This window comes from Rhincodon typus, chromosome 18 (assembly GCF_021869965.1).
Source record: "Rhincodon typus isolate 14 chromosome 18, sRhiTyp1.1, whole genome shotgun sequence".
Lineage (NCBI taxonomy): Eukaryota > Metazoa > Chordata > Chondrichthyes > Orectolobiformes > Rhincodontidae > Rhincodon > Rhincodon typus.
The window spans coordinates 47,264,422-47,290,122 of NC_063349.1; the positions used below are offsets into that span (position 1 = coordinate 47,264,422).

Consider the following 25,701-nt stretch of genomic DNA (forward strand, 5'->3'; position numbering starts at 1 on the left):
ATTAAAAGAAAAGGTTGAGAGAGAGAAGACATTAACAAATAGAAATTCAGAACTTACGGGTTTGTTGGGGTGGAGGGGGTTGATAATTGGAAACGAAAAGGTTCTGGACTTGTTTGAAAAGAATGAAGAGTGTTTGAAATTGAAGGTGACTCCAGTCTGAGAGTGAGTGGAGGCCAATAGAGGGTGATGGGTGAATGGGACTTAGTACAAATTACTGTATGTACTCAATTAGATGTCACTTTTCCAAGAGAAAGACTTTTGGCAGAACATTAAAGGGTGAACTTATACACAGGTAATGTTTCTGAGGGGCTTGCTTAATGAAAAGGTAATGAAGGAAGCCATGAATAAGAGGTATTGAGATACCTGATCATCACTCTCACCGTTTGGGCATGTTATATATGAATGTGTCAGTTCAAAAGCATGGATATTTTCTTTGCTTCCAAACAAGGCACAAGGGCTTAATCAGGCTGTGAATTTTATTTTGTCAGTCCCATGAGCTTTGAACTGAACGTGGAGCTCCCACTTCTTCAGGTAGCACAGCACCAGGTTCTAGATTGATCAGGTGTTAGGTGAACATAATGCCCCTTCATGGCACCCCTAACAAAAGCCCATTGAGGCATTGAACTCCAGCCCACTCTCTGAAAGAGCTTTGTCAAGCTGTCAGCTTGCTTCAGGGAGTCCCTATCACCTCCCCCACATCTCGGGCGAGGAAACAGCGACACTTACTGGGCTTGTGGTTTTTATCTTTTTGTGGTTTTAATGCTGCTCAGGGGTCAGGGAAAAGCATCGTTGGAAAATGCCGTGCAAGTATTGTTTAATGAATAACAAATTAAGGTATGTGAAAAATTAAGGACTTTAGGGCAAAAGACAGAAGTTGTCTGTTACATGAGACTACATGAAATCAAATTTATGGAGAGTGGCTCCTTTACTCTTTCATGGGATGATCATTGCTGGCAATACCAATGTTTGCTGTTAAACCCTAGTAGCCTTTGAACTGAGGAGCTTGGTAGGTCATTCCAGAGGGTAGTTAAAAGTCTATGACATTGCTGTAGATCTGAACTCACATGTAAGCCAGACCAGGTGAAGAAGACAGATTTCCCTCTCCAAAAGAGCATTAGCGAACAGATGAGGTTTTGAAATAATTCATGATAGTTTCATAATCATCTTTATTGAGGCTAATTTTCAATTCCAGGCAGAATTAAATCTAATGTAGGAGCAAATTACTGCAGATGCTGGAATCTGAACTGAAAACAAAAAATGCTGGAGATCACAGCAGTTCAGGGGGCATCCATTGACAGAAAGTAAGCAATGTTTCTGCTGAAGTGTTATCTAGACTCGAAGCGTTAGCTTGCTCTCTCTCCGTGGCTGCTGCCTGACCAACTGTGATCTGCAGCATTTTTTGTTTTCAGAATTAAATCCAAATTCAACCTGTTGCAATGGAGTTTGACCTCACTCCCCGGAAGATTAGCCTGGGCCTCTATATTACAAGTCCAGTGACATGATCACTTGGCCGTGTAAATTGTTACAAGATATTATTACAAATACAATGTTTAAATGAAAAATGTTTTTTACGAATTAAAACACCGTTTCCACGTAAAGAGAAAGAAAGGAAGGCCTTCAAATTTTGACATGATTTATGATGGAAAGGATATTGCAAGATTTAACCAATGAGTCATATTTTTGTTTCTTTTGTAGTCTCATTGTCAATGTCAGGAAGGCTATGAGAATCTGTTGGCTGGAATAGGATGTGAACTGACTGATGTCTGTAAGAGCAACAACACTTGCGATAAAAATGCCAACTGTGCCACGGTTGCCCCAGGACAGATTGAGTAAGCAGTTCATGTAACAGCTGTTCAGATGGTAATGATGTCTAACGTTTACTGGGGAGAGTTATAAGACCATAAAATGTAGGCCAATTAGCCTGTGGGGTCTGCTGCAGCATTCAGTGAGATCATGGCTGATGTGATAATCCTCAAATCCAATTTCTTGCCTTTTCCCATAACTCTTGATTACTGCACTGATTAAAAATGCCCTAGACAAGATTTACACTGCCACAAATGCTCTGGAGACAAAATTCCCCGAGGCCCGATTCATTGTGCCCGGTGACTTCAACCAAGCCAACCTCCAGAGGGCGCTGCCAAAGTACCACCAACACATCTCCTGCCCCACCAGGGGACTGAACATCCTGGACCATTGCTACACAACCATTGATGCCTACAGCTCCATCCCCAGCCCACACTTTGGGAAATCAGATCGCAGCACTGTGTTCCTGCTCCTGGGTTACAAACAGAAGCTGAAAGGGGAGGATTCTTTACAAAAGGAAGTACAATGCTGGTCCAAGGCTGTGGAAGACTGTTTCTGGGACTGCTTGGAATTAGTGTACTGTTCCATGTTCAAGTACGCAGCTGCAAACCTAGACAAGTACGCCACCACCGTGAAGGTCTTCATTAGCAAATGTGTGGAGGACTGTGTACCAAGGAGGTCAATCCGAGTGTTCCCCAACCATAAACCTTGGATGAACCAGGAAATTCACTCCCTACTGAAGACCCGATGAGCAGCATTCAAGTCGGGTGACACGGACCAATACAGAAAATCCAGATGTGACCTCTGCAAAGTCATCAGAGGAGCCAAGAGGCAGTACCGCACCAAGTTAGAGGCCCAAACCTACTAAACAGACTCCCGCTGCCTATGGCAAGGCCTAAACAACATTACGGGATACAAAATGGAGCAGAGCAAGATAGCGGACAAAGACACATCCCTCCTTGGTGCGCTAAATGCTTTTTATGCTCGGTTTGAGCTGAATGCCAGCAGCTTGGTGATGCATGTCCTGACAGCCCCAGACACACCTGTTCCCTTTGTCCCTGCTGCAGCTGTCAGCTCAGTCCTCCTGAGAGTCAACCCAAGGAAAGCGATGGGCCCAGACGGTGTCCCCAGGCCGAGCACTCAGATCCTGTGTGGACCAACTGGTGGAGGTATTCAACAACATCTTCAACCTATCCCTCCTACAAACCAAAGCCCCCACCTGCTTCAAGAAAACCACCATCATCCCCGTACCCAAGAAAACACACGCAAATGCCTTAATGACTACTGCCCTGTGGCTCTGACATCCATAATCATGAAGTGCTTCAACAGGCTGATCATGGCCCATATCAGCTGCAGTCTCCCAACCTGCCTCGTTCTCCTACAGTTTGCCTACTGACGTAACAGGTCCACAGAGGACCTAGCCCTGCACTCACCCCTGGAACATCTGGACAATAAAGACACCTACATCAGACTCTTGCTTGTTGACTACAGACCTGCCTCCAACACCATTATCCCCGCCAGACTAATCTCAAAATTCTGTGACTGTAGTCTTGACTCTACCCTCTGCAACATGGTCCTCAGCTTTCTGACCCATAGGCCTCAATCAGTGAGGATAGGTAACTGCACCTCCTCCACGATAACACTCAACACTGGACCGCCCCCCCCAAGGATGCGTCCTCACCTCCCTACTGTACTCCATGTACACCCACAGCTGTGTTGGCAAATTCCAAACAAACGCCATCTACAAGTTCACTGATGACATCACCGAAGTGGGACGGATCTCTAAAAATGACGAGTCAAAATACAGGACAGAGATAGAGGGCTTGGTGACATGGTGCAATGGGAACAGCCTCTGTCTCAACATCAGAAAAACTAAAGAACTGATCATTAACTTCAGAAAGAAAGGAGGAGAACACGCCCCCATCTACATCAATGGAACTGAGGTTGAGAGGGTGGAGATCGCCAAGTTCCTAGGAGTGACGATAACCGACAACCTGACCTGGGCATCCCACGTAGATGCAACATTCAAGAAGGCACAACAATGCCTCTTCTTCCTCGGGCAGCTCAAGAAATTTGGCATGTCCATAAGGTCCCTCACCAACTGTTACAGGTGCACCATTGAAAGCATACTGTCCTGGTGCATAACAGGCTGGTATGGCAACTGCTCTGCCCAGGTGAGTAAGAAACTACAGAAGGTTGTGAGCACAGCCCAGACCGTCACAGAAGCCAACCTTCCATCCACGGGCTCCATTTACATGGCTCACTGCCGCACAAAGGCGGCCAACATCAAAGACACATCACACCCAGTAGTGACCTCCTATAACCTCTTTCATCAGGCAGAAGGTACAGAATCCTGAACACACGCACTAGCAGCTTCAGGAACAGCTTCTTCCTGGCCGTTATCAGACTGATAAATGGACTCTCCAGCCTCAAATAATGATTGACCTTGGCTAATGTGATCTCACCTGGTGCACACTCTGTGCAATGTAACCTGTACCTCCGTCTAAGTTGTTTTGATCTATACATCCTTTGCTTACTATGATCTGCCCGTACTGCTCGTAAACAAAGCTTTTCACTGTACTTTGATACACATGAGAATAAATCAATCAATTGATCAATCAATCAATCAAATCTGACCATCTCAGCCTTGTTGATTATTGATCAACAATACTTATTGATCCAACCAGGACAGAATTCAACAGACTCATTAACTTTAATGAATATATCAAGGGTGTCCTGACACCTTAGTGTGTAACCTGCCTTAAATTTTGAATACATCTTTTTGGCTTGGATTTGATGATCTGAGGGTATTACTTGGTCGTGGCTGTTAGGCTGGGCTTGTGACCTTTGTCACTGCAGAAACTGGTCTAGTGCTTGGGCCAGTGGATGTTTGTGGGTTTAGGGGTATGGCACGTTAATTTCTCAGGGAGGGTAACAGTCACGCATGTCAGGTTGGGCACAGCTCAAGTACATGCTTCACCCCAGATGGAATGAAGGTGGAGTTTAACGACAACATCAGCCATAATCTTATTGGATGGCATAGCAGGCTCAAAGAGCACGGCCTACTCTTGATCTTACTTTTTACATCACTAGTTGTTTGGAATACAGTAAGTGAGTATTGCTGAAAAAAAAAATGACACAGAAGTTCCAAACCTTTGCATCTTACACGCATCAGAATATTTTGCAAGAATGCAAATTCAAACAGAAAATCAACATTTATACTCCATGAGCGGAGAGTGCTTGCCAAGTGAACTGTGATTGCTAGAGGCGTTGTCATGGAGAATGCACCCATTAATGCAGATTGACAGCTAACATCCGGGTTTTATTAAATTGTAAACCAGGCATTGGTCCGGGGCATTGCCCTGAGAACCAATGAAAGGCTGTCATCTATTTTGTTGAGTTGAAACTGGCGCAATGCATGTACATGGTCTTCCCGTCTGCAGAGAATAGGACCATATTAATCTATATGGCTTCCAGTACATGCAAGTGCACCACACTGTGAGCCTGACTGAGAATTTAGGTGCTTATGGGATCTGGGCATTGCTGGCAAGACCAGCATTCATTGCCCTTTCCCAATTGCCATTGATCTGAGTGGCACGCTAGGCCATTTTAGAGGGCAGTTACCAGTCACACATAGGCCAGATTGGGTAATAACAGCAGATTTCCTTCTGAAAAGACGCTAGTGAAGCAGATGGGTTTTTATGACAACCAGTGTTTGGTTCACAGATGTACTATCTGTACCATGATATTCAAGGCTATGGGCCAAGAGCTGGAAAGTGGGACTATTGTAGATTTAGAGCAGTTTATTTCGATGCAAACTCAATGGGCCAAAGTCAATACCGTATGCTGCACTGATTCTATGACTCCCACTACAACTATGGCCAATATATCATATTGAAAAGGCGCAGGACACAAGAATATAAGATCCAGAAGCAGGACAGCACCCACACAGCCTACTGTTCTACCATTGCATCCAATCATGGCTGATTTTTGACTTCAACTTACTTTCCCAGTCTCATCCCATATACCTTGAATCTCTGAGAGATCTAAAATCAGTGTATCAGGGACCCAGTTGTGATAGTGGTAATGTCACTAAAGTAGACATCCAGAGACCCAGGTCAATCCCAGAGGACACAGCAGCCTGTGGAACTTACATCTGAAGAATCTGAAATTGAAAACTAGTCTCACAGTGACAGTGACCATGAAGCTATCATTGATTGTCATAGAAACCCATCTGGTTCACTAATGTCCCTCAGGGAAGGAAATGTGCCATCCTCACCTGGTCTGGCCGATATGTGACTCCAGACCCACAACAATGTGGTTGATTCTTAACCGCCCTCTGTAATGGCCAAGCAACCCACTCGGTTCAGGGCAGTTAGGAATGGGAGATAAATGCTGGCCTTGCCAGTGATGTCCATATCCCATTAAAGAAAAAAGATTCTCAGCATTTAATAGGTAAAAAGCACAGATAAGTAGTTTTGCTGCATGCTAATGCTGATGAGGAATTTGATACAATGTGTGACCACCTCACCCAGGTGCAGCTGCAATGAAGGATATACAGGAGATGGCTCTGTCTGCTATGGAAGTATCATGGAGAGAATCAAGGACCTGAACACTCAGTCTAGAGGCCCATGGCAAGGACAACTAACATCAGCCATGTTGTTTTTCGGTAACCTCTTCTTCCCTCAGTTTTTTTGTAAAGACTGTATCTTCCTCAGATTTGGCATAAACAGTATAAGCTTAATGGGGACCAATGGGTCCATCATTTCTTTCACAGAATCCCTTCAGTGTAGAAACAGGCCATTCAGACCAAAAAGTCCACACAAACTCTCCAAAGGCCATCCCACCCAGACTCACCCCCCGACCCTATCCCTGTAACCCTGCATTTCCCATTGCCAATCCACCTAACTTACACATCCCTGGACACTATGAGCAATTTAGCACGGCCAATCCACCTAACCTGCACATCTTTGTGACTGTGAGAGGAAACCGGAGCACCCGGAGGAAACCCGCACAGACATTCCCGAGGCTGGAATTGAACCCAGGTCCCTGGCGCTGTGAAACTGCTATTGGCTGCTTGAGAAAGTTACACACCAAAAACTGGTCTGTCTAAAAATTTTAAAGATTTTATACCAACTCTGTGATTCCGATATTACCCATGGGCACATTTTGCCGGGATGGGGGATGAGGTCAGTTATACATCCATCCATTCCAGAGGGTGGGCCAAGTCATCACTCAGAACCAAATGAAGGGAAGAATTGTCTCCAGGGGCTGTATCCTGGTCAAGAAAGAGTTAAGTCCGTGGTAGGAGAAAAGACCATAAGCTCAAAAGAATTAGGTACCAGTGTAGGCTATTTGGCCCCTTGAGCCTGCTCTGCCATTCAATAGGATCATGGCTGATCTGTCATTTCTCATGTCCACTCTCCTGCCCTTTCCCCATAACCCTTGGAAGCTGGAGCATGATTTGGTATTCCCAAACTGGCTCCCACCAACTGACAGGAGACCTTGTGGTTGCTATGGAGAGGGAGACCTGATCAGATGAAAAGCCTGTCAGCATCAAGTCTGCCCTGGACTTAGGATCCAGGCCATTGAAGTTCTACCCTCTGAGAACTGCCAGCCAATTAGAATATGGCAGCTCTCGAGTGCAGAAAAATTATTTGCATTAATTTTATAAATTACATGTCTCAAGTCAATGATTCATACCAGAAACTGACAGACACTTTCACATTACAAATATTGATTATACAGAGGCACATTCATTTGAAACATTTTAATATGGTTTATAGTCTCATCATAATCATCTTCTGAGAAACTAAAACTGATAGTTTATCAAAATTAACTAACAAAGTTGGCAGTAACTAATCCTGTTTATAAACCACACTATTGGTGTCTATGGTGATGCAAAATTGCTATCATTATGTGACACTATCTGAGTGGTCAGAATGTGGGCTCTGTCCTGTTCCCTCATAAGACCTTGACTGTGGTGTTGAGAGTTCCGGGCTTGTATTTTAAAGCTGTTGGCATCACTCTAGATGCCAAGCCTGTCATACAAGCTAACCAACCCCCTTTAATTAACAAGTTCAGATATGCTACAATACATCTCTGATTTGAGGTCTCCTGGATCAGAGGTATGGGCTCTATCATTGTGCTACGCAAGCCCTAAAATAGCTGCAGCAGGATTTAAACCTACAGGATAGCTTTCCAATTCACCGAAATTTCTTCCATTAGGCCAAGCAACCACCAGCTGTCCCTTTGTGAACTCATTAATGGAGATCAGTTGCAGCAATTAGTCAGTGACTCCATTGTTGTTTTGGACAACCAGGTACAGGAAAGTGAAATAGGTGGAACTCAGTCTTTTTCATCTCACAGTTCCTGATTATGAAAATTAGTTCTAGTTTTGATGTACTTACCAAAGAATATACATGTTCAAATATCATTAGAATATGGTCTGAAATTGTACACTTTTCTTTCTCTACTAGGTACCGGTTATGCAAAGCCACTGACCAATTTGGGTCCTTTTACTTTATTTCTACCCACCAACAAAGCCTTTAAAGCAGTTGATGTAAGTTACAGGAAGTTTAACTTATGACAATTATTCCTCTTTATGACTTTGGGAGGGTTTACGCACAGCAAGAAGTGGGGAGTGACTGCAGGAGCATGGTCCACTTTCTCTTTTGGACATCTGAGTCCTCACTTTAAACTCCATCAACAATAGTATGTAGGATGTGGTTGAACATTAGGTCACTGAAATATCACATTTCCCACCTTGTTCAATTTGAATGGTTGAGGGTCCACTTGCAGGCAGGGGTGAGGGTAACAGTGTGCAGTTCTTGGGAAATGATCATAATTCATTCAGCCAGAATCATTCCAGATTACACCCACATGTGCCGTTTAAAAGAAGTATCCTTTTAATTTCATTAGACTCCCTCTGCTGGTACATGTGTGTATGGTAGACTTAAATGGACAAAATGCACAATACAATTTTCAATACACTAATGATGGGGTGTTTGAATTATAGAATCCCTATAGTGTGGAAAGAGACCATTCTACCCATCAATTCTGCATCACACCTCCAAAAAGCATCCCTCCGAGACCCAACCACCATTCCTATCCCTTTAACCCTGCAGTGTAGGCTAAAATTCATTTTTCTGAAGAAGGGTCCCGACCCAAAACGTCAGCTTTCCTGCTCCTCTGATGCTGCCTGGCCTGCTGTGTTCCTCCAGCTCCACATTGTGTTATCTCAGACTCCAGCATCGGCAGTTCTTAATATCTCTGAGTGCTAACCACTCAGCTAGTCCAGGAGGAGGATATTTTGTTGAGTCAGGTGAAGGGGTTCCATTTAATGTTACAAAGTGCCAGGCCTTCCAGAGCCCCCTTCGCATGCTAACATCTCCTGCCAAAGCCATTACCCTAAGCATTTCCAATCATCATTGAACATTGGACATTGAACCAGGGCCTAATCTGTGTTTCTTGATGGTTGTAAAAGAGATCCTATGACAAGTGAGATCTCCTCTGTGCTCTTTTATCCCTAAATCAACACCATTAAATAAAGCAAGTTACCTGTCACCTTGGTGGTTGTGGAATCTTGCCGTGCACAATTTGACTACCACACTTCCTGCATTACAACAAATGCACCTTATCAGCTGTAAAGTACTTCGAGAAGCCCCGACACTGTGAAAGGTGTTATGCAAATACAATATTTTTGTTTTTTTTATTAAGATAGAGTTCGACCCCACAGTTGTACCGAAGCTAATCAGCTTGGCAACAGCATATAAAATAAATGTTTCTCCTAACAATTATCTCACATTTTAATTCAGTTAAACAGGATTTTGGCAGACAAGGACAGAACACAGTACCTTGCAAAGCTGCACATCATTGCTGGCCAGCTAAGCATCGCAGATTTAAACGTCACCGATTCATTTTACACATTGACTGGGAGATCAGGAGTGACAATACTAAGAGAGAAGGTGAGCTTGTGATATGAAGGAAATGTGTTTTAACAGCCAAGAAGAAAGCAATATGTACTGTGAACCTCTGAACTCCTTTCAGTTAAGGAGCAAGTTTGATGACCAGTGCACTATTGCTGCTCCTCGTTCTTATGTTCTTAATTAGATCACTATTTATTCAGGACAATATTTTTTTTAATTTTCAATAAATATTTCTAGTTTTGCACCTAATCTATTTTAGTACCTAAGATTTGTACCAGATACTTTGTACCTAAGATGGCGCTGAGTGTGGCAACATTGTATACAGTTTACTGTACTCCTGTACTTTGTACTTGACTACTCATGGCAATAAACCTAATTCTAATTCTAATTTCTTGTCATTTGTGCCAAACAATTTGTGCTGTGCAAGGGACATTTAACTGCGAGTTTCAGTCCAAATTCAGGGTTTATTTCGACTTTAGAAGAATGGAAAATGGGACTTGTAGCAGGGAATAATTTTGCTCCAAGTGCAATACCAAACGCCAAAAGAGAAAGTGATGCTGTTTTAGTGTCTCATGTCAGGCTTTATCCCATGAAAATTCTGGCAGATTTTGGGACAGCAACTGAATTTGTTTTCCAATCAATCTGTTCAGACAAGGTATTACACACCTCTGGAGCAGGTGGGACTTGAACCTGGAACCCCCTGGCTCAGAAATAGGAACACTACTAAAAGATTATATTGTAAAGTAAGTAGCTGGATCATCCGTTTACATGACACATTGTCAGTGTGATCATCTGGTCTCACCGTGATCATCTGAAGGGGCCAAAGAGGAGTTTGGTATGTTTTTGGTCACTTCCACAAGATACCAAGAGTTTGAGGTGTGTTTTGTAGGGAGTGTGTAGGAAGTATGTGGTCATGTGGGCATTATGTTTTGTGGAGTAACGTTGATAAACCAACTGGTCTTTATCTGGCAGCTTTCAAGCTATCAAATATCAGGCTGGTGAATAATTTAGAGTGCACAACAGAGATCCCAATATTTATTCTTAGTGCTGCTGCCCCTGTCTTTATTCTATGGTCATGGTGTGTTATCGTTCACTTAGTGGGGCTGGGTAGATGTGGATGGTATTGGTACAGGTTCCTCCCCATCATGTGGTTGACCAAGAATCTCTTACTTCCTGTCCTTGGCATGCGTTGAAAGGATTTACAAGTTAATAACAACCTGTTTGGCTGCATTAACCAATCAGCACTGTGGCAAGTAAACCAGGGACAACAAGCTATTCAGAAACTTCCTAGTTGTGTTGTCAAATGCAAACCATGGCCCATTACTTTGAGCTAAACGAAGCAAGGCTGAACACTGACAGACTTCATTCACACAGTTTATCTTTCTTGCATCTCTCATCCTACAAGCTTCAGGATCAGTAAAAAGTTGTACTGCTGTAACATATTTGATTAATTGGAAATGTGCATAAACATACATTCAGCGAGGGCTGTAATAACTGTAATGGTGTAAAGCACTTGGGTTCACACCAAATTAAAAAGGTGTAATTTATATCTAAATTCCGCATTCAGTGATTCTGATGTGAAGCAGAGTGAGATTCCACAGAGGAGGAACAAATTGCTTGCTCACTCTTTATGAATGGGCTGTGCCTCTAACACTATGGTCATAGTGTAAATGCAGTCCTAAAGAACAACAATGAGACTAGAAGTATAGAGTACAAGAGCAGGGGGGTGGTACTGAACTTGTACAAGACACTTGTTAGACTTCAGCTGCAGTATTATGCCATGTTATAGGAAAGATTTGAATGCATTGGAGAGAGGGCATAAGCTATTGACTAGAATGGTTCCAGGATTGAGAAACTTCAGTTTTGAGGACAGATTGAAGAAGTTGATTGTTCTCCGTGAGAAAAGAAGGCTAACCGGAGATTTGATTGAATTTTTCAAATCATAAGCAGGCTGGACATAACACATCACTTGAAGCTGTTTCCACTTGTAAAAGAAACAATAATGAGAATTCATAGATTTAATGAAACACAAGTGATGTGAGGAAAAGCTTTCTCCCACAGCGAATTGTTGGGCAATGAAATGCACTGCCTTGTAGTGTGGTGGGGGAAAGTTCAATAGGGGGCATTCAAGAAGTAACTGGATAATTATTTGGATAGTAATAGTGTACAGGAATACAGGGAAAGGGCAGGAGTTTGGCACTAGGTAATAGAATCGGTGTAGGTACAATGGGCTGAATAGCCTCCTTCTGCACTGTAATAATTGTGACTCTGTGACTCAGAGGAAACTGTAAGACAATGTACTAAGAGTTGAAGGCAGACTCTCAAAATCCACGAACTCCCTTCCTAACACCACATAGACTTCATCAATTCAAGAAGGCAGCCACTTTGTCAAGAGCAATGAGAGATGAGCAATAAATGTGGGCCCAGCCAGTGACACCCCATTGCCCAGGAAAAAATAAATAATAAGCAATTCCAACGAAGACTGGACTGAAAATGTTAACTCTGTTCCTCTCTTTACACGTGCTGCCAGACCTGCTGAGTTTCACCAGCACTGTCTGCTTTTATATATGCTTCTCTATGCATTTTAGTTTTGTTTGTGGTTATCTTTTGTGTTTTTCTTTATTAGACTAACCAGCTAAAGCTGCGCATTTATGGAAACAGCAAAAAAGCACGGATCCTAACTGGGAATGTCATTGCCTCTAATGGTCTGCTACACATTATTGACAAAGTGATGGATGGTATTGAACCCACAGTCAAAAGCAGCAAGGAGGTAAAGTCACATACCTGCTTTATATCTCTAACTACAAACATGAAAATTACTCTCTTTGAATGATTTACCACATAACACCATAAGACGTGGGAGCTGAAGTAGGCCATTCAGCCCATCAAGTAGCAGGGGAGGTGATGGCCTAGTGGTGTTATCGCTGCTCTGTTAATCCAGAGACCTAGATCACATTCTGGGGTCCCGGGTTCAAATCCCGCCACAGCAGATGGTAGAATTTGAATTCAATAAAATATCTGGAATTAAAGATCTAATGATGGCTGTGAGTCAATTGTCAGGAAATGACAATTCACTAATGTCCTTTAGGGCAAGGAAACTGCCATCCTCACCTGGTCTGGCCTATATGTGACTCCTAACTGCCTTCTAGGCAATTAGGGATGGACAATGCCAATGTTGCCCTCATCCTGTTAATGAATAGAAAATAAACTCTGCTCTGTCATTCAATGAAATTGTGGCTAATGATAATCCTGATCTCCACTTTCCTGCATTAACCCCATAATCATAGAATCCCTACAGTGTGGGGACAGGTCATTCGGCCCAACAAGTCCACACTGCCCCTCCGAAGAGTATCCCACCCAGACCCATTTCCCATGTCTAACCCACCAACCTAAACATTCCTGGGTACTATGGGCAATTTATCATCTCCAATCTATCTACCCTGCACATTCCATTATCACCAAACTACAGTCCCTGTTAAATATAAATTTAATGTTGATCTCACTCTTTGTGCAACTTCTCTGCAACCGTAACATTTTATTCTCTGCTCTGTTCTATTACCCTAATGCAGTTTATGTATTTTAATCTGCCTGTACTCAATGCAAGACAAAACTTATCACTGTACCTAGGTACATGTGACAATCATAAATCAAAAAATCTCCTACACAATGCCCATCCTGTAAAAAGCATATTTGTTTCCACTCTAAAAGCAATGTCCTGTTAGCCTGCTGCATCAGTGGAAGAATGAGATGTGATCTTATTAAAACATAAGATTCATAGAGGGCAAGGTAGATCCAAAGAGTTTTTTTCCCCTTGTCAGAGAGTCTGGAACCCAGAGGTCATCATCTCAGAGTAAGGTGTCATACAGTTCAGAGTTGAGGAGGAATTTCTTCTCTCAGATGCTAGTGAATCTGTGAAATTCTTGACTGTCGAGGGCAGTCAAGGCTGGGTCATTAAGTATATTCAATGTTGAGATAGATAGATTTTTAATCAGTAAGAGAATCAAGGACTGCTTGTGAGAGGTAGCGGGATCATTGCCCAGCATTCTCCACTCCCTGGGCAGCATGGTGGCTCAGTGGTTAGCACTGGTGCCTCACAGTGCCACGGACATAGGTTCGATTCCACCCTTGGGTGACTGTCTGTGTGAAATTTGCATATTCTCCCTGTGTCTGCGTGGGTTTCCTCTGGGTGCTCAGGTTTCCTCCCACAGTCCAAAAATATGCAAACTAGGTGGTTTGGCCATGCTAAATTGCCAGTAGTGTCCTGTGATGTGCAGGTTAGGTGGACTGGCCTTGGAAAGTGCACAGTTACAAGGAAAAGGTGGGGGGGTGGGCCTCGTCGGGATGCTCTTCAGAGGGTTGGTGTGGACTCAATGGGCCGGATGGCCTGCTTCCATACTGTAGGGATTCTATGATTCTTATGACCTCCTGGTTTGTATCCAATGTTGGACAGGTTTCTTTGCCCATATGATTAATAAGGTTATGTTTTTCCCTCACTCCTTCAGAAAAGCCTATACACAATAATTTCAGAAAATCGAAAGTTCAAGAGGTTCATGGAATTACTGCAGGTAGGAGTCTGTCAAACATGATATCACTTTTCAGAATAACTAATGATGTGTTCAACGGTCTTCTCAAAAACCAATTTCCTTTTGGCTTCCTTGAGCCAGAATTTCAACCAGTTAATGCCAGGCTTATAAGGAAGTAAAAAAACTAATAACGCACACAGCTCGCTTACACAGCTTGATCTGCTCAGTGCAGCATGACTTATGGTGGCCTTCTGTAGAACTCCTTTCAGTAACAGTATCCTCTTACAAACAGAAATGTGATCTTGACCAACTCCTCAAGTCCTCTGGCACATTTACTGTTTTCGTCCCAAGCAGCAGTGCTCTGGATGGGATGAAAGATGGAAGACTGGATTACTTGCTTTCAGCAGAGGTAACAAAATGATAGTTCTTTTTTATAATATGGTGATTTTTTTGCCTAGCATAATTCCTCACTGGGAGGTCTACTAACATATTGTCTGGCATTTTGGCAGCTTTTGCGGCAAATTGTCAGTTCGTGTAATCACACAAGTGATGGCTTTTCTCACCCCTTCGAGTTAATCAAGTGTATGTTTAAAATGGGATGTCTGAGTACTTTATTTTGGTATCAACCTTGACTTATGGCACAAAAGGTCATGAGTGGAGTCTCACGTCTGGCCTTGTGTATGTAATCTAGGCAATCACAACTAATGCAGCACCGACAGTGTCTCACTGTCAGCGGTGCCATCTATCAGATGATACCAAGGCCCATCACCCTGTTAAGATATATATACGAATCTCTCAGCACATGGAAAAAGAGATGTAGAGATACTTCACTGTCCTCATGAAATTTATCCCTTGACCTGTGCTGCCAAAAGGGAGTTCTTCCCTGCTATAATTAGACTGCTGAATGGACATGTCTAATTTCAAATCTAATGTTGATCTTGCTTTATGCACCTCCTGTGCAGCTGTAACCTTGTGTGCCTCGCTCGGTCTAAACACCCTATGATCTGTATGTTCTTGTACGTTATGATGTGCCTGTACTACATGCAAAACAAAATTTTTCATTATACTTACGTACATGTGACAATAATAAATAATAAATTAAATCAAATCAGTACGCCAATAATTGTTGGTGCTGAGGGCAAATTTATTTGGTCAGCAAAACAGCAAGGATAATTCATTCACCATGAAGGACTTTAGCATGTTGTAAGGATGTGAAAGGTATTATAAAAAAAGCACCAGTAAAATACCTCAGATGCTGTAAATCTGAAATAAAACCGGAAAATGCTGAAAATACTCAGAAGGTCAGGGAGAAAATAGAGTCAGAGATAGTAGGAACTGCAGATGCTGGAGAATCCGAGACAACAAGGTGCAGAGCTAGATGAACACAGCAGGCCAAGCAGCATCATAGGAGCAGAGAGGCTGACGTTTCGGGCCTAGACCCTTCATCAGAAAAGGGGGAGGGGAAGGGGGTTCTGAAATAAATAGGGAGAGAGTGGGAGGCGGATAGAAGATGGATAGAGGAGAGGATAGGTGGAGAGGAAACAAACAGGTCGAAGAGGCGGGGATGGGGCCAGTAAAGGTGAGTGTAGGTGGGGAGTTAGGGAGGGGATAGGTCAGTCCAGGGAGGACGGACAGGTCAAGGGGGCGGGATGAGGTAATCGGTAGGAGATGGAGGTGCGGCTTGAGGTGGGAGAAGGGGATAGGTGGGAGGAAGAACAGGTTAGGGAGGCGGGGACGAGCTGGACTGGTTTTGGGATGCGGTAGGGGGAGGGGAGATTTTGAAGCTTGTGAAATCCACATTGATACCATTGGGCTGCAGGGTTCCCAAGCGGAATATGAGTTGCTGTTCCTGCAACCTTCGGGTGGCATCGTTGTGGCTTACTGCAGGAGGCCCAGGATGGACATGTCATCTGAGGAATGGGAAGGGGAGTTGAAATGGTTCGCGACTGGGAGTGCAGTTGTTTATTGCGAACCGAGCGTAGGTGTTCTGCAAAGCGGTCCCCGAGCCTCCGCTTGGTTTCCCCGATGTAGAGGAAGCCACACCGGGTGCAGCGGATGCAGTATACCACATTGGCAGATGTGCAGGGATTTCACAAGCTTCAAAATCTCCCCGCCTCTTCGACCTGTTTGTTTCCTCTCCACCTATCCTCTCCTCTATCCATCTTCTATCCGCCTCCCACTCTCTCCCTATTTATTTCAGAACCCCCTTCCCCTCCCCCTTTTCTGATGAAGGGTCTAGGCCCGAAACGTCAGCCTTTCTGCCCCTATGATGCTGCTTGGCCTGCTGTGTTCATCCAGCCCTGCACCTTGTTGTCTCAGAAAATAGAGTCAAATCATTTCAGATCGATGACCCTTCATCAGAAAGCAAAACTTTTCTTGTAATGGGACCCTTATCCGAGTTTGTGATATTTGTGTGGGATGAGCTTCATGAGGCTGCCCACTGAAAGCACAGTTTTGAAATGTGCCCCTTTCTACATAAGTAGAAATCTGTTCTGTGCAATACAATTTTATTTTTGTAGGTGTTGGTAATATCATTTCTTTCTTGTTCAGGGCAAACAGAAGCTTAAGGAGTTGGTGAAACATCACATTATCCCTGGAACTGAGGTGAGTTCTTCTCTAGTCGTAAAACAATTGCCGAAGATAAAAGCCAAAGGAAAAAAATATCATGGATGCTGAAAATCTTAAATTTAAAACAGAACATTCTGGAAATATTCAGATCAGGGCAGCATCTGTGGAGAAACAGAGTCAACATTTCAATGACCTTTCATCAGAAAGGAAAGCTAGTTTGGAAGTGGATAGAGAACTTGGCTAAAAGGTAGTGAGGTGGGACATTGTGGTGGAGATATTAGAGGAAGGAACAAGAGAGACATGGCCTTTGGTAAGGAGGGAAGGCAGGAAGGGTTAAAATGACAAAATGGATGATTGTGTGAGCTAAAAGGAACAGGAACGGAACAAGAAACAAAAGGAAATCACAGAAATGTTCTAGATAGAAAGAGGCTGCTCAGCCCATCGTGTGTATGATGGTTCTCCAAGTGACCATTAACTCAGTGCCATTGTCCTTATTGTAACCCTGAACATTCTTCCTTTATGGACATCCATCCTATTCCCTTTTAAAAGCCCCAACTGTACCTGCCCCACCGCACTCTTGGTTTGTCCATTCCAGACCCTAACAACACATTCATGAGGAAGTTTTTCTCTCATATCGCTTTTGCTTCTTTGATGAATTACATTAAATCTGTGTCCTCTCATTCTTCATTGAATCTCTACAGTGTGGAAGCAGGCCATTTGACCCATTGAGTCCACACCGACCCTCCAAAAAGCATCCCACACAGACCCACCCTATCCCTGCATTTCCTACGGCTAAACCAGCTAGCCTGCACAGCCCTAGACACTACGGGCAAATGAGCATGGCCAATCCACCTAATCTGCACATCTTTGGAATGTGGGAGGAAACCAGAGCAAACCCACACAGACACAGGGAGAATGTGCAAACTCCACACAGATAGTCACCCAAGGCTGGAATCAAACCAAGGTCTCTGGCACTGTGAAGCAGCAGCGCTAACCACTGATGCCCATTTGCTCTATGCAGCCCTTCATGATTTCAAATGCTTCAATCAGATCTGCAAACTGCCATCTCTTGTCCAAGGAAGAACAGTCCCATCTTCTGTAATACATCCCCAAAACTGAAATACCTTATTCCTGGAACTGTTCTTGTAAACATCTTTTATATTCTCTCCAATGCCTTCATGCCCTTCCTAAAGTGTGGTGCTGATAACTGGACACTTTAGAGTAGTTGTAAATGGCAACATCAGAATCAGAATCAGTATGCTTTGTGAAATAAATAGGACTGGTGGCTATGATCTGAAATTATCGTGTGTAATAAAGATTATGATGTGCCTTCAGAGTGGCATGCATGATGGTGCATTAATTTCTATATAGCAAGTTCATCATAGAACACCTACAGTGTGGAAACAGGACCTTCGGCCCAACAAGTCCAAACTGACCCTTGGAGCATCCCACCCAGACCCAACCCTCTATAACCCACCTAAGCTACATATCCCTGAACACTACAGGCAATTTAGCATGACCAATCCACCTAACCTACACATTTTTGGACTGTGGGAGGAAACCAGAGCATGTGGTAGAAACCCACACAGACACAGGGAGAATGTGCAAACTCCACACAGACAGTCGCCTGAGGATGGAATCGAACCTATATCCCTGGCACTGTGAGGCAGCAGTGCTAACCACTGTGCCACCCCCGGTGTTCTGGTGATCAGGAATACAATGATTAAAAGGCTGGAGGAACAGATCTTGAAGTACATTCAAAAGAGAATTGGGGAAATATTGGCAGGAAATTAGGGCCAATTGTAAATTTTTAATCAAAGATCCAACATTGTCATCACTGAAAATAATGGATAGCAAAGACAGAAATGTGACAAAACCAATTTCCATTGATGGGTAACACAATACAGTACATTGGTTAGGCCACTTTTGGAATACTGTGTTCAGTCCTGGTCTCCCTGCTACAGGAAATATGTTGTGAAAAGAGTTCAGAAAAGATTTACAATGACATGCAAGGTTTGGAGAGTTTGAGCTATAGAGAGCAGAATAGGCTGGGCTATTTTCCCTGGAGCGTCGGAGGCTGAGGGGTGACCGTATAGAGGTTTATAAAATCATGAGGGGCATGGATAGGTTGAATAACCAAGGTCTTTTCTCCAGGGTATGGAAATCCAAAACTAGAGGGGATAGGTTTAAGGTAAGTGGGGAAAGATTTAAAAGGGACCCCAGGATGCAGAAGGTGATCTGTGTATAGAATGAGCTGCCAGAGGCTGGTACGATTACAAGATTTAAAAGCCATCTGGATAGGTATATGAATAGGAAAGGTTTAGAGGGATTTGAGCAAACGGGACTAGATTAATTTAGAATATCTGATCAGCATGGACGACCAAAGGGTCTGTTTCTGTGCTGTACACCACTAATACTCTGTGACTCGATGGAGGGGTTGGTAAAATTGATCCTGAGATTGTTCTTGAAGTTTAAATTGTGTACAAGGTCAGTGACAGAGACATCGGAGGGAGATTGAGGCAGAGGTCTTTGTTAAAATGGGAAGTAACAAATAGCTGAGGGCCAGGGCTGCTTTAAGAATGAATGAGTCAGGCAAAGCAAGCATTCAATCTGAATGTGGTCTCCCAAACGTAAAGAAGGCTACATGTTAAGCAGTGAATACGATGTATTGAATTAGCTGAACTACAAGTGAATTACTCCTCACACTGTTTTTCCTCTGTATAAACCAGCTGGAAGTTTCAAGTCTTCTCTCTTCACCCACCATCCTGAGCTTAGCAAATCAACGGGTGACATTGAATGTGAGCTACAATGTAAGTTAATCCTTTCTTCAGTACTGAGGCTAACTTCACCTGTGTTAAAATGTGTTTCATTTTATCAGAAAAGGCTGTGAGTGAAAAACACAGGGCATCTACTTTGATATAACTCCCAATTTCAGTTTGTGTGATAGTGTAGTGTGAAATGTGAATTGACAGCCTATCTAACCTCTCTCATTCCCATTGCTTTTAACAAAAATCAGGAAAGAAGAGGAGCACTAACAAATCTATCATTTATAACTCATAATTCTCACTGAGAAGGTGGGAGTCAGCCATTCTGAACCTTAATCATTCACTTTCTCCATCACTGACGCTCAGTAGCAGTAGTATGTACCATCTACAAGATGTACTGCAGAAAATCACCTAGACTTCTTCAAAACCATGTTCCAAACCCACAAATTCTACCAATCCAGATGGAAGAGAGCAGCAGATATATGGGAGCACCACCCTCTCCAAATTCCCCTCCAAGCCACTCACTGTCCAGATTTGGAAGTATATTGCTGTTCCTTCAGTGTTGCTGGGTCAGAACCCTGGAACTCCCTCCCTAACAACCCTGGGTCTACCTAAATCCCAAGGGTTAAGAAGGCACCTCATCACCACCTTCTCAAGGATAATTAAGGATGGGCAATAAATGCTGACCTCTCCAGAAATACTCATGTTTTGTGAATGAATTCAGAAACAACGGAGCTCAAGTACTGAAGTTGTTCTAACAGACATTCATGAGGTAAATACAGGATTTTGAACCAGAAGTTACATTTATTGAGTCCATTGTTAGATTTTTTTTCCCTTACCCAGCTGGTGCCATGCAAATTGTGGTTAATGAAGGACATGGAGTACCCACAAGCTCTAGCAATCAGGCCAACTAAGCCTAGCAATCTCAATCCTATTCATGCTTATATTTCTCATTCTCTGCTTCATTCCCATTTGGTTTCTGAAGGACCTAATGTACACCCTGCCATGATCTGGTGGTGTCGATGGTTTGAGTGATATGCAATTTGCTGGGAGTGTGAAGTTAAAATGAGTTCTTGAGGCTCCTTTGTGAGCACCAAACATTTAACATACATATATACATACATATATAACTATGTACGTACTGAGACCAAAACCTGAGCAATCCTTGTGTAATATTGCTCATGTGAAACACAAATAAGGGAATGGAAAGGTACAGTGCCTTAGGTGCTCCCAAGGTAAATGTAACCACAATGATGCTTATGGATCAGCCAAATACTGGTGTAATATACATGCAGCAAATTTGTTGCTTGGCTTCAAAAATGTCTTTGTATCATTTATTGTTTGTGTCAGCTCTGGCTCTGTTGGCAGCAGTCTCAACGCTGAGCTTTCCAAGTTCAAGACCCACTCCAGGCCTTTATCACAAAGACAACAGTCTGGCATTAAAAAGACCAGCCTGATTCATGATGGAGTTGGGATCAGCGCAGGAGTCCAAGCCATGCACTTGACTTACTTCCCAGAGTTAGGAAATGGGAGCATTAGTTCTGTATTTTGGCACCAGGAATGCTTCTGGGTGCCTTGAATCAACTGGCCATTGCCCCTAAATCTTCTCTTTTACTATGCAGCACTGTAGGAGGTGCTGCCTTTCAGGTGAATGAGAAAGATTCTTGGAATTCTGTGGGACTAGTTTTGATGGAGAGCAGGAGAGTTACCTCTGGTGTCCTGGCTAATATTTATCCTTCAATCAATATGACACAAACAGATTATCTTGTCAATGAACACATTGATGCCTGTGGATGTATGCCAGGTCTTTCCTAGGTTATAACAGCAACAGCATTCTAAAAGTACTTTACAGTGTATCACTTGGCTGAAAGTGGCTAATAGATTCTTTAGTGTCTGATCAAAATGAATACAAGAAGAATGTGCACTTTCATATAAAGCAAATCTATTAGCTTAATCTACGATAGATAGATGCAAACTAATGAATGAATCTATTAGGTTGAACTACTTTGCAGATATTCAACAAGCGAGCCTCACTGTCTTCTGCCCATTGGGGACTCCTGGGTGACAGCTGGAACTTGGAACTCTATCTCAGTTTCCCAGTCCAATAGTGAAAGGTCCCCAAAAGCTGGGAAAATTCCCCAATATCAATATTATTCTGAATCTCATGTTACGTGCTGTATATCCAACTCTGAGTACCTTTCGTAAGCATTCCTTTGTGAAAGTATAGGTCCAGGTGTTGCTACAAATCAGTCTGTTCCCAAGTCAAGGCGAGATCATTGCAGTTAGCTTCCAGCCAAAACAGGCTTTTTTAACACTAAGCATGTTTTTCACGTATTTTTCTTCAATTGCTTATTGCCATGTCCAATTAATCCTTAACGAGACATAATTGTTAAGCCTAATGTATCAGCTAGAAAATGTGTGGAGCTCCTGAAAAGTGCACTATAAATGTGAGTCTTTCTCTTCTATCTCTTTCACAGGGGCAGATTTTGCTGGGGGACCATGGTGCAGCTATTGATGACACAGATATACTCGGCAAGAATGGCAGGATATACTCTTTGACTGGTGTCCTAGTTCCTCCATCCATCGTCCCAATCCTTCCACACAGATGTGATGACAAAACGTATAGGGTTACTAAGGTAATAGTTGGAAATGCCAGAAGATTATTTGAAGCGTGCGCAATCACTTTCTGAAAGGTCGAGTGGGTAGTTTACGAAACAGTCGATGAGCTGTCTTTCTAGATCTGGTGACAAGGCAGAGACAGGAAGCAAAATCAACATATGCTGATCCTTTTCATCAGTTACTTCAAGGCTGAGTTTGAAACGAAAATTCTGTCTGTGTTGGCAATGCCAGGTTGAGGGATTTCCTGAACTAGGATCTCTCTCATCCCTGAACTGGGACTAAATGAGTCAAAAGAGCAGCCATGGTCACACCACCACAAAGGGTCCATGCATTGACCTTTACTTACCTGCCTGAGGTTAGAAACTGGGTCAGTAGCGATTTCCCATCACCAACACCCATACCAAGCAAGAGGTTTCTGGGACATCCTGAATCAACAGGCCTTTGCCTCTATTCCCTGCCTCCCACAATAATGTCTTCTTGAGACCCACCTAAAAAGCACAGATACCCACTAGATAGAGAGAGCTTTAACCTTTTGATGCTTTCTCTGAAGGAAAATTTTATGGCTGAGCCAATGTAACAAGACCTAGACAATAGGTAGGGCTGACAAGTGGCAACTAACATTCACAACACACAAATGCCAGACAATGACTATCGCCAATAAGAGACAATCTAACCATTGACCCTTGACAGTCAATGGCATTACCTTCACTGAATCCCTCACTATTAACATCCTTGGGGTTGCCATTGACAAGAAACTGAACTGGACTAGCCACATAAACACAGTGGCTACCAGATCAGATCAGAAGTTAGGAATACTGCAGTAAGTAACTCACCTCCTGACTCCCCAGAAGCTGCCCATTATCAACAAGGTGCAAGTCAGGAGTGTGATGGAATACCCCTCGACTCGTCTGGATGGGTGCAGCTCCAACAATGCTCAAGAAACTTGACACCATCAGGACAAAGCAGCCTACTTGATTGGTATCACATCCACAAACATTCGCTCCCTCCACCACCGATGCTCAGTAGCAGCCGTGTGTACTATCTACAAGATGCACTGCAGAAATTCACCAAGGATCCTTAGATAGCACCTACCAAACCCATAACTACCACCATCTAGAAGGACAAGAGCAGTAGATACATGGGAAAACGTCACTTGCAAGTTGTCTTCCAAACCGCTCACTATCCTGACTTGGATTTATATCACTCTCCCTTTACTGTTGCTGGGTCAAAATACTGGAATTCCCTTCCTCAGGGCCTTGTGGGTCTACCTACAGGACATGGACTACGGTGGTTTAAGAAGTCGGCTCACCCACAACTTTCTCAAGGGTAACTAGGGATAGAGAATAAATGTTGGCCTAGCCAGCGATGCCCATATCCCACGAGAGAAGAAAAAGCAAAGAGAATCACGGAATTGTTACGGTGCCCTCTCAAAAGCCTCACTTGATCCTGATTCCATTACACTGTCAGGTGCATATTCCAGACATTTGCCACTCGCTGCATCAAAAACCTTTTCCTCATGTCTCCATTGCTTCTTCACAAATTACTTTAAATCTGTCCCCTCTTGTTCTTGATCTTTTCAGCAGTGGAAATAGTTGCACTGTGACCAGACCATTCCTGAATTTGAATACTCCCACAAAATCTCCTCTCGGTTTTCCTTCTCCAAGTAAAACCATCTCAGTCCTCCAATCTATCTTTGGAAGTGAAGTTCCTCATCCTTGGAACTATTCCTGTAAATCTTTTCTACAACCTCTCCAATGCAATTTTCTGAATGTGCAGCATCCAACACTGGCCACACATTCCAGCTGAGGCCAAACTAGCATCTGAACAAGTTTAACATAACCTCTTTACTCATGTGACCCTATCAATAAAGCCTAGGATATTGTCCAATTTATTAACTGCTGTCTGCCACCATCGATGACTAATGCACACATATATACCCATGTCCTTCTGCTCTTACGTGCCCCTTAGAATCATGTCCTTTATTTCATTATGTCTCTCCATGTTTTTCCTGCCATAATGTATCACATCCCATTTCTACACACTGAACATCACCTGCCCCCTGTCCATCCAATCCACCAACTTGTTAATGTCCTTTTCAAGTTTAATGCTGTTCTCCGCACAGTTCACAATGCTTCCAAGTTTCATATTACCCACAGATTTTGAAACTATGCCCTATACTCCCACATCTCAATCATTAAAACATATCAAGAAAAGCAATACTAACTCAGTGAAACTTCTCAGTGGTTAGCACTGCTGCCTCATAGCATCAGGGACTTAGGTTTGCTTCCACCCTCAGGCGGCTGTCTATGTGGAGTTTATACGTTCTTCCTTTGTCTGTGTGGGTTTCCTACGGGTGCTCCAGTTTCCTCCCACAGTCCAAAGATGTGCAGGTTAGGTGGATTGGCCATGCTAAATTGCCCATAGAGTCCAGGGATGTGTAGGCTAGGTTGATTATCCATGGGAAATGCAGGGTTATGGGGATGGGGTGGGTCTGGTTGGGATAATCTTCGGAGAGTTGGTGTGGACTCGATGGGCTGAATGGCCTTCTTCCACACTGTAGGGATTCTATGAAGTCTTCCTCCAGTCTGAAAAATAACCATGAACCATTACTCTTTATTTGCTGTCACTAAACCAGTTTTTGAGTCCATGTTGCCTCTGTCCCTGTTATTCCATGAGCTCTGACTTCATTCTTAAGTCTGTTGTTTGACACTTTTTCAAATACCTTCAGGAAGTTGATGTCCATGGAGCTAACAATGCTCCTAGGAACAGCTTCTTCCAGAGTTGGTGGAGACAGAAATAGAACGAGGGGGCATATTTTTAAGGTGAGAGGAGAAAGATTTAAAAGGGACCTGAGGGGCAACAATGCTGTACTGTTCTATGTTCTATGATCTATTTGACAATTTCTATGATATGCAAATACATATCTATATAATATCATTGAATGGTTATTGTTTTAATTGGTTAGCCTGTTCTTCATACAAGGCCAGATTTTTAACTTTCTTCTAAACAATGTTTTATTAACAATATTTACTTGATGACAAAGCATTGATTCCAACCTTTTAGCAGAGTCATATCACAATCAACATTGATTCCAACCTTTTAGCATAGTCCTATCACATGAGGTCACAGTTCATCACGGCATACCTTAGAGGCTCATCTACAAATTCATTGAACCCTATTTCAACAGCTTCAGCACAGAAGGAGGCAATTCATCCCATCATGACTGCGTAGGCTCCCTGGAATCAGAGATCTACACTGACCCTGGCAATGGTCAGAAATGTGACGCCAGACATTTGCACAAGGAACACTCACAGCACAGTGGCATTCAGCTGTCTGCCCCAACCCAGTCCCCACTCCGCTTAGTACTCTGCTGCGTGCTCCAGCCACTGCCCCACTCTAGTCCCACTCCGCTTAGTACTCTGCTGCGTGCTCCAGCCACTGCCCCACTCTAGTCCCAATCCGTTTAGTACTCTGCTGCGTGCTCCAGTCACTGCC

At 43.3% G+C, this 25,701-nt stretch overlaps 1 protein-coding gene across 5 annotated transcripts in view; it reads left to right on the forward strand.

The window, feature by feature from the left end:
• Positions 1-25,701, forward strand: part of LOC109912607 (stabilin-2-like) — a 191,243-nt gene that overhangs the window by 36,286 nt on the left and 129,256 nt on the right. For 4 of the 5 annotated variants that reach the window (XR_007264039.1, XM_048607479.1, XM_048607481.1 and 1 more), the window contains 10 exons: positions 1,696-1,829; positions 6,339-6,472; positions 8,283-8,365; positions 9,621-9,770; positions 12,358-12,501; positions 14,234-14,296; positions 14,547-14,663; positions 16,805-16,858; positions 19,552-19,632; positions 22,065-22,223. Coding sequence is in view for 4 of the 5 variants with exons in the window: in XM_048607479.1 (XP_048463436.1) it covers positions 1,696-1,829; positions 6,339-6,472; positions 8,283-8,365; positions 9,621-9,770; positions 12,358-12,501; positions 14,234-14,296; positions 14,547-14,663; positions 16,805-16,858; positions 19,552-19,632; positions 22,065-22,223 (1,119 nt within the window). In the remaining variant the exon portion in view is untranslated. The remainder of the gene's footprint in view (positions 1-1,695; positions 1,830-6,338; positions 6,473-8,282; positions 8,366-9,620; positions 9,771-12,357; positions 12,502-14,233; positions 14,297-14,546; positions 14,664-16,804; positions 16,859-19,551; positions 19,633-22,064; positions 22,224-25,701) is intronic. The other variant, XM_048607482.1, reaches the window with a different exon arrangement.